Source organism: Balaenoptera musculus, chromosome 6 (genome assembly GCF_009873245.2).
Source record: "Balaenoptera musculus isolate JJ_BM4_2016_0621 chromosome 6, mBalMus1.pri.v3, whole genome shotgun sequence".
NCBI lineage: Eukaryota > Metazoa > Chordata > Mammalia > Artiodactyla > Balaenopteridae > Balaenoptera > Balaenoptera musculus.
The window spans coordinates 1,421,348-1,430,117 of NC_045790.1; the positions used below are offsets into that span (position 1 = coordinate 1,421,348).

Genomic DNA, 8,770 nt, shown 5'->3' on the forward strand with positions numbered 1-8,770 from the left:
AATCACCCACAGGGAAAGCTGGGGTGGAGCACTCTGCAGGGACAGTCCCAGGTCATCCGGAAGTAGCACCGGTTTTTATCAAAAGCCCACAGTTCGTGCATTGCTTGCAGGCAGTCAGCAATGTTCAAATATCTAACGATAATATGGATCACAAAAGAATTGAACAGACATGCACCAAAACCTCCAAGAATAACGCACTGGTTACCTTTAGGGATAGAATGAGGAGGAGGAGGTGGTATGATACAGACGTGTACTTGAAACTGCTAAAATTTCATTAGTTATATGCACGTTCAAAAAAACAAGACCAAGTGTCTTCCCTTGGATGTATTTACTGCAGAGCAAATAAGAACAAAGCAGCATTGGTGAGTTTGATCCACCTCTGGGCTCAAACAAACTGTTGAGTTTTGAAGACAGAGGTGGATCTACTTGGAGTTGGGAGATTAGAACCCGGAGATCAGCTCGGCCGCTTCCGAGGACACCCCTCCCCCTCCTCCAGGGTCCTGTGTGTCCTCACAGGAAAGCTCCATGAAGGCAAATAAAAAATAATCCTCTACAAATGACCCAATTTCATTCCTTTATATGGCTGAGTAATATTCCATTGTATATATGTACCACCTCTTCTTTCTCCATTCGTCTGTGATGGGCATTTAGGTTGACCTGGCTATTGTAAACAGTGCTGCAATGAACACTGGGGTGCGTGTGTCTTTTTGAACTGGGTCATTTGTAGAGACGTGGATGGACCTAGAGACTGTCATACAGAGTGAAGTAAGTCAGAAAGAGAAAAACAAATATCGTATATTAACGCATATATGTGGAATCTAGAAAAATGGTACAGACGAACCGGTTTGCAAGACAGAAACAGAGACAAAGAAATAGAAACAAATGTATGGACACCAAGGGGGGAAAGGGGGGAGTGGGAAGAACTGGGAAATTGGGATTGATATATATACACTGGTATGTATAAAATAGATAACTAATGAGAACCTACTGTAGAGCAGAGGGAACTCTACTTCACTTTGCTGTACAGTAGAAACTAACGCAACATTGTAAAACAACTATGCCCCAATAAAAATAATAATAATAATCCTCAATGCAGTCATTTCTGAATATAGGATCATGGGTCACTTTTTTTTTCTGTTCTTCCCTTTAAATTTGCTGAATTTTTATAGATCTACTTCACTTTGAAATAAGAAAAAAAAATCTACTTATAAAACAATGTCATTGTAGTCTTAGTTCTCAAATCATAGAAAAGAACCCAACTGTCACGTTACCTTGAAGAAAACGACGGCAAACTGTCCTCCTTTACTAATCAGATCCACAAGGTAGCGTTCAACCAGGTAGAAGAAGTGCAGGCCCTGTTCAGGCCGCAAGGATTTCTCACAGACGTATGTCATCAGCAGTGAGTCTCCATCAATCAGAAAAAACTCAGACTCAACAAAATCATTGAACAGACTGTCATAACTAAAACACAAACAGTGAAAATGAAAAATTACACGAAGATGAAATCAGGCCCAAAAGGCAGCAGCTTTATTATCATTATTATCTTCATCATCATTATCATCAATAGCTTGATTTACTGAGTAATTCTTTCATGTTGGTCTCTACACTGACTTGCCAAAGACATCCGCATGCATGAGTGTCCTTCACAGGAAGAATCAGCACCACCTCCGCTCAACAGGGAAGGAAACTGAGGCTCGAAAAGAGAGCACGTTATCTAAGGCCAAAATGTGGGCTGGACTCAGGGACTGAACACCTATATCTGAATATAGACCTTCCTGCTTCATCAATCTCATCTTTTCTAAAGAAGATGTGGCACATACATACAATGGAATACTACTCAGCCATAAAAAGAAACAAAATTGAGTTATTTGTAGTGAGGTGGATGGACCTAGAGTCTGTCATACAGAGTGAAGTAAGTAAGAAAGAGAAAAACAAATACCGTATGCTAACATATATATATGGAATCTAAAAAAAAAAAAAAAAAAGTCATGAAGAACCTAGGGGCAAGACGGGAATAAAGAATAAAGACACAGACTTACTAGAGAATGGACTTGAGGATATGGGGAGGGGGAAGGGTAAGCTGGGACAAAGTGAGAGAGTGGCATGGACATATATACACTACCAAACGTAAAATAGATAGCTAGTGGGAAGCAGCCGCATAGCACAGGGAGATCAGCTTGGTGCTTTGTGACCACCTAGAGGGGTGGGATGGGGAGGGTGGGAGGGAGGGAGATGAAAGAAGGAAGAGATATGGGGACATATGTATATGTATAACTGATTCACTTTGTTATAAAGCAGAAACTAACACACCATTGTAAAGCAATTATACTCCAATAAAGATGTTTAAAAAAAAATATGTGGAAATTGTAAGCATGATTTCGAGAAGATTGAATAAATGCTCTCAAATACGGGGAAAAAAAAAAATCTCATCCTTTCATAAGACGATGGATCCATTGACAGCCACGGACAATAAAGCAAGAGAAGACTGTTTCCACTGACCATCAAATAGCTCTAAAAGTTCTCTTTTCAACAACCTCATATATATATATAAAATACTATAATACTTATACTAAGATAAATGATAAATAGATTAGATAATATGGATAGATGGAAGGATGGATGGATAGATAGATAGATAGATAGATAATAGACAGACGGTAGATGATAGATAATCGCTTTAAGGCCAATCCAATACACAGGGAATAAGATGTAGAAGTTTATATCTCTTGATTTATTACTACAACACTCACTCAGCTTTTGCCATTTGATCCAAAATCAACTGTGACATTCTCTCTAAAAGCATCTGGTACTTTTCTAAACCTAAAAAAAAGAGAGAGAGAAAGAGAATGAATTATTTTCAATCAATTCTTTTTAAAAGAGCTATCATTTACAAATTATTTGAGAAAGAAAAAACAGTCATAAAGTTAATTCTATTAAATCTGTGTAACTTGCAGAATCATTATTTTACAATTTATAAATATTTTAAATTGAAAATTACCCATTCTTGCCACGTGCCTCCAACCTGAACTGGAAAATATTAAATATAGCAAATATCCTTTACTGTGGTACCTCTAAGTGGCAGATGCTAATGAAAACGGCAGACCTACAAAGAAAGAAAAATTAGAAAGGAATTATTCCATCAACAAACAGTACTGAATGACTACCGTGTGTTAAACAAAACTTTAGGCACTGGGAATACAAGAATGAACAAAAGTCAAAATGCTGTCAGTTCCCACGAAACTTAAAATTTACCAGGAATGGGCTTCCCTGGTGGCGCAGTGGTTGAGAATCTGCCTGCCAATGCAGGGGACACGGGTTCGAGTCCTGGTCTGGGAAGATCCCACATGCTGCGGAGCAACTAGGCCCGTGAGCCACAACTACTGAGCCTGCGCTTCTGGAGCCTGTGCTCCGCAACAAGAGAGGCCGCGATAGTGAGAGGCCCGCGCACCGCGATGAAGAGTGGCCCCCAGTTGCCGCAACTAGAGAAAGCCCTCGCGCAGAAACGAAGACCCAACACAGCCATAAATAAATAAATAAACCCAAAGTTTAAAAAAAAAAAAAATTTACCAGGAAAGATAAATATCAATCAGATAATCATACAAACAATGGAACGTTGCAAATGCGACAAAGTCAAAAGGTCAGTGGCAACTTCCCTAAAGAAGCAATGCTTGAGCTGAGTTCTGAAGGATAAGACGAGAATTAATTAAACAAAGGGGTGGGGTGGGTAGCACTGCAGGCAGAGAGAACCCAGAACGCCTGGCGCAAAAGCCTTGTGGCAGGAAAGTGTGTGGATGGTTCTGGGTCCTGAGAAGAAGCCAGCTGCGCTGGGCTGCAGAAACACAAAGTCATGCAGAGCCTCTGATCGCGCGTTTGTCAGCCTAAAACCCACGGATGGATCTTCAGCAGGTAGTAATGTGACTGACTGTGCATCTTGGAAGATTACTCTGGCTCCAGTACAGAGACTAGGTGGGGTGAAGCAAAGACCCCGCCTGTGAGGCGGAGAGAAAGCCACTGTTCTAGAGCAACGGTAGTAGCAGCGTGTAGTGCAGCTGGACAGTAGTTTGAGGCACATGTTAATCTTAGATACTCAGAAGGTGAGTTTGACATGATGAGGTAATGGATCAGCTACGGATAGAGAAGAGGAGCCCCTTAGGATTCTACCTGACGCAATCGGACGGAAGGCGAGGCTGCTCCCTGGGCTGGAAACCTTGGGATGCGGCCAACGTCAGGGAAAGAGCCTAAGTTCATTTGTGGTCAGCCTGGGTTCGACTTACTGTGGGATATGTCCTGTAAGTAATTAAAAGTACGGGTCTGGAGATCAAACACGAGGTCTGGGCTAGACCTCAGTGTGAGAGTAATTTCAGTATTATGGTTAAGTGAGGCCACCGGTGTGGATGAAGTCGCTTGGACAGAGAGACACAGCATCAGGGAAGACAGTATCAGATACACGAGATGAGATGGGTTAAATCACAGCATCCCAGAGGTTCCCAGTACGCTTAACGTCTCAGGACTTTTTTTTTTAAATCGTACTCCTAGGACAAAATGAATACCTAATAGTTCATGTATTAAGCAGTGAGCTCCAAACAAATTAAGTCTTAACACCTTCACTTGAAAATATAATGCACATAAACTGAAAGAGATAATACAGGTTTTGAAATTGACTAACAATGACTAATGGGACATGAGTGCATGCTGGACACTGGGCAAATTTTCAACAACAGCTATGTTGGCAGAATAAAGCCTCCTTCATCTGACAGGTAAGGGACTCCCGGCCTGTTCCCCCACCCTCACACATCCTACAGGAAGCTTTCCATATTAAACTTTACCCCACACTCGTTCTCACCTAAACATCACACAGAATCCACAACCATTATGCTCAGTTCTCTCTCATGTAAGGGAGAAACATGCTAAGGAAAATAAAACCAGCTACCTAACATAATAACCACGAGTGAACATGTATAAAAAATTAGAATCGCTAGACATTTAAGGGGGAAGAAAAGAAAAAATAAGAAGCCAGATGAACAAACACGATTCAAGGACAGAACCGTCCTTAAAAAAAAAAAAACTCCAGTTACAGTTCTAATAATGACAATGACATTAACTAATAAAATAATAAGAGGTTGCTACAGCAAATCAAAAAAAGGAAATGCTCATAAAAATTTTAAATACAATTTCAGAAAAATAATTAACACGCAGAACAATGGAATGGGCATGCTGAAATTTCAAGTTAGCGATCTAGGGGTTAAAATCCAGGAAATTTCTTAGAGGAGAGAAGAGAAAATCAAAGAGATGGAAAACAGAAAAATTACTAAAATATGGAGGATAGATCAACAAGTTCTAAGTCCATTTCACAGTAATTCCAGTCACAGAGAAGTACGATTGCAAAATGGGGTGGGGATAAATTAAAAGTAATCAAAGATATAATAGTTAGCATAACATAACGATATTAGGCCAGAGTTAAAGAAAAATATACTTTTTTAGATTGAAACTTTTTTCCAAGAACTGAGCAGAAATAATGGCAAAAGAGAAAACCATGCTTAGACACAGCCTGTGAAAACCGAAGAGCTCCAGGAATACAGAGGAAGACGGAAGCACCACAAAGAGGTGTAAGGCAGACAGGCAGATGTGAGCAGAGTTGCTCACAGGCAGGACGCCGGGCTTCTCACCCCAGTTCTGAACATACTACAGTTGAGGTAAGTTACTTTCTCGGTTCTCACTTCACTCATCCACTCATCAGACAATCATATTACTCCCCCTGGCTGTGTTTTCAAGCCATTTAAAAGTATGAGCTGATGCATACAAATGGATTAAATTAGTACCTGGCACACAGATACAACACATCAAAATGAGAGCATTATGGATGTCTTGATAAAAGGAAAGAATACTTTCAAAGTTCTGAGAGGAAAATATTTTGAACTAAGAATTCTGCATGCAAACAGTCATTCAATTCATCAAGAGAGGAAAAAGACAGTACTACTAGACATTTAAGAAGTCAGGGGCTTCCCTGGTGGCGCAGTGGTTAAGAATCCGCCTGCCAATGCAGGGTACACGGGTTCGAGCCCTGGTCTGGGAAGATCCCACATGCCACGGAGCAACTGGGCCCGTGAGCCATAACTACTGAGCCTGCGCTCTAGAGCCCGCCAGCCACAACAACTGAGCCTGCGCGCCACAACTACTGAAGCCCACGTGCCTAGAGCCCGTGCTCCACAACAAGAGAAGCCACCGCAATGAGAAGCACGCACACCGCAACTAGAGAAAGCCCGCGCGCAGCAACGAAGACCCAACGCAGCCAAAAATAAATTAACGAATTTTAAAAATTAATTAATTAAAAAATTTTTAAAAAGTCGGAAACTTCACCAACTACTCATCTTAAATGAAAATTTATTTTAAAAGTACAGAAAGTTGAAGAAAAAAGATAAAGAGGGCAATCAAAAGAAACATTGAAATTACGTATGATCCACAAGAATTAAAGGAAGCTAAAAAGAAAAATAAGAGTATGCATGACACTTTGAATTTTGAGAAGTATCCATTTCAAGTGGTAGTCTTAATGATATAGAACTATGTTTCCCAGCCAAAGATAAAGACTTCCTACAATTGTACATAATCATAATTTTGTTAAGTGCTGCTAACTGGTTTTCCATTTTTGAGTCAACATAGACACAAATCACAAGAATTCAAGTCATAAAATACTATAAATTATGACAAACCCTGATAGTATGACATTAATACAATTAGCCAAATTGGGAGGCTTCATTTCTGTGAGGCCGGGGGTAACCCAGCTAACAAACAGAGACAAAAATGTAGAACTGGGTGTTTCCAGTTTACAGCTTCTAGTAAACTAATCGATCTCGGCATTTTTAGGTGATAACACAACAAAAATAGAGGCAAAGAGCTGTTTCCATACAGAACTACACCAGTGTGAAATACTCCAGCGGGGGGAGGGGAGTATCTTAAACCTGAGTTTGATCAAAACTCTGGTAGCAAGAACTGTGGTTTACAAATGTAGAAAACAGAAGAACATGTTAAATGTTAAAATATGCCAAGAGGACTAGGAGAATCACTACAAGACAAGATTAAAAACACTACAACAGCAACCCACCACCAATATAAAGTTTAAAACAAAACCCCCCAGCTTATTAAGAAATAAATTGCAAGAGGATAAAAGAGATGGTAACAAACTTCCAAACACAGAAGTGTCAGAACCTTGTTTGGGTTCTGATTTTAAAATCTTAAATCGAAAGAAGGGAAAAAAAGCGGAATCGTGGACTACACGTTGGAGGAGAGACAGCCAGAGCCAGAGGACATGGTCCAGGCGATGGTGGAGGACGCAAGGGGACCGCTCCTGAAACGTGGCCTGGAGAGGAGCTGGCCCGCAGTGGGCAGGACTTGAGGGTGGCCTCTGAGACCCCAGCCTCCCCGGCGTGCCCCGCCCCCCATAACCTGTCCCCTGGGCGTGGGCAGGACCTGGGACTTTAGTGGGACAGCGTCTCCCCCGATGGGCGTACATCTGCGAGGCTATCATACACAGGAGATTCTCCTGCTGGCTCTGCAGACCTAAAGCTGAGGCTAAGCCCCTCAGCGGGGTCCCTACAGGCCAGGAGGAGCCTGCGGCCAACAAGAAACAGGGAGCTCCAACCCCACGGGCTGCAAGGCACTGTCTCCTTCCAGCCAGCGGAAGCCTTCATTCCAGCCGGGAGATGCAGGTCCGCGCTCAGCCCCCGTGTGTCTGGACTTCCCCTCCACCGAAACTCTAACACGGTGAATTTCGACGGACTTCAGCCACTGAAGGGGTCATCATTTGTTGCACAGCAATAGAAAACGGATGCGTACCCCTTGGCCGTGAATACTTCGTTAAAAAAAAAAAATTCTTACAGCGCTAAGCCACTGAAATGTAGGAATCACCTGGGAGACCTTAGGAAAATGCAGACTCTGATTCTGCAAGTTTGGTTTGGGTCCGAGGCTCCGCAGGGGTGAGGAAGCTGCTTGGCGCTGCCCCGTCCAGGGCTCACCGGCCCTGCCCGCCTCTGACGCGCCTTGGTCTCCCCAGCAACCCCAGGCCCACCCTTTCTCCGAAGAGGACCCTTAGTGCCTGCGCGCTCGTCTCCCTCCTCAGACCTCAGATCTCAGCGCTCCCTGCCCCCGCCAGCGCCCACAGCCCCCTTGCAACTCCGGAGCTCTGCGACGCGCCGCCCCCCGCAGCATCCCGCATCCCTCGCCCCCGCCCTGCATCCCCCGCGCCCAGCGCCCGCGCCGGGCACCTCCCCGCCCATCAGGTCAAAGACCTCGAGCCCCTGCGAGACCGCAGCGCCCCGGGACCCCCGAGACGCCCTCACACCCTTTACCCCGGACCGAACCTGGAGCCGGTCCCGCAGCGTCTGAAGGGCAGCTGAGCGCTGGGCAGATACAGGAGGGCGCGGAGCGCAGGACCAGGGTAGAGGTCGGGCGGGGCGGGGCGGGGCCCCCGGCAGGCCAGAGGTCCGGCAGACTTTCGGTTTCCTTTCTGGTCTCCAGCACTTCAGTTTCAAGTTTCGTTTCACCGCGCTTCAGTTGGGTGAGCTGGTGGGGGGTTTGAGCATCCTTCCGCCACAGCATCCAGCAAGAGGCAGCAGAGGACTTTGGGATTTGGGCATGAAATAGAGGGAAATGAGGCAGAGAAATCCGGGACGTCTATCTAAACAAGATAAAATCAAGAAGAGGCGGAATTAGAAATAGGTGAAATGTGCCCACCTAAAAAATATTCACAACCTAGAAGTTGAGAGTTACGTTTTAC

At 43.8% G+C, this 8,770-nt stretch overlaps 1 protein-coding gene across 1 annotated transcript in view; it reads right to left on the reverse strand.

The window, feature by feature from the left end:
• LOC118897516 (probable ATP-dependent RNA helicase DDX60) overlaps positions 1 to 8,520 on the reverse strand; it is an 82,498-nt gene extending 73,978 nt beyond the window's left edge. Inside the window, exons 1-4 of the mRNA XM_036856798.1 lie at positions 8,355 to 8,520; positions 2,999 to 3,103; positions 2,751 to 2,820; positions 1,272 to 1,461 (exon numbers count right to left, since the gene is read on the reverse strand). Coding sequence (XP_036712693.1) covers positions 1,272 to 1,461; positions 2,751 to 2,820; positions 2,999 to 3,002 — 264 coding nt within the window. The 5' untranslated portion in view covers positions 3,003 to 3,103; positions 8,355 to 8,520. The remainder of the gene's footprint in view (positions 1 to 1,271; positions 1,462 to 2,750; positions 2,821 to 2,998; positions 3,104 to 8,354) is intronic.
• Between the last annotated feature and the right edge of the window lie 250 nt (positions 8,521 to 8,770).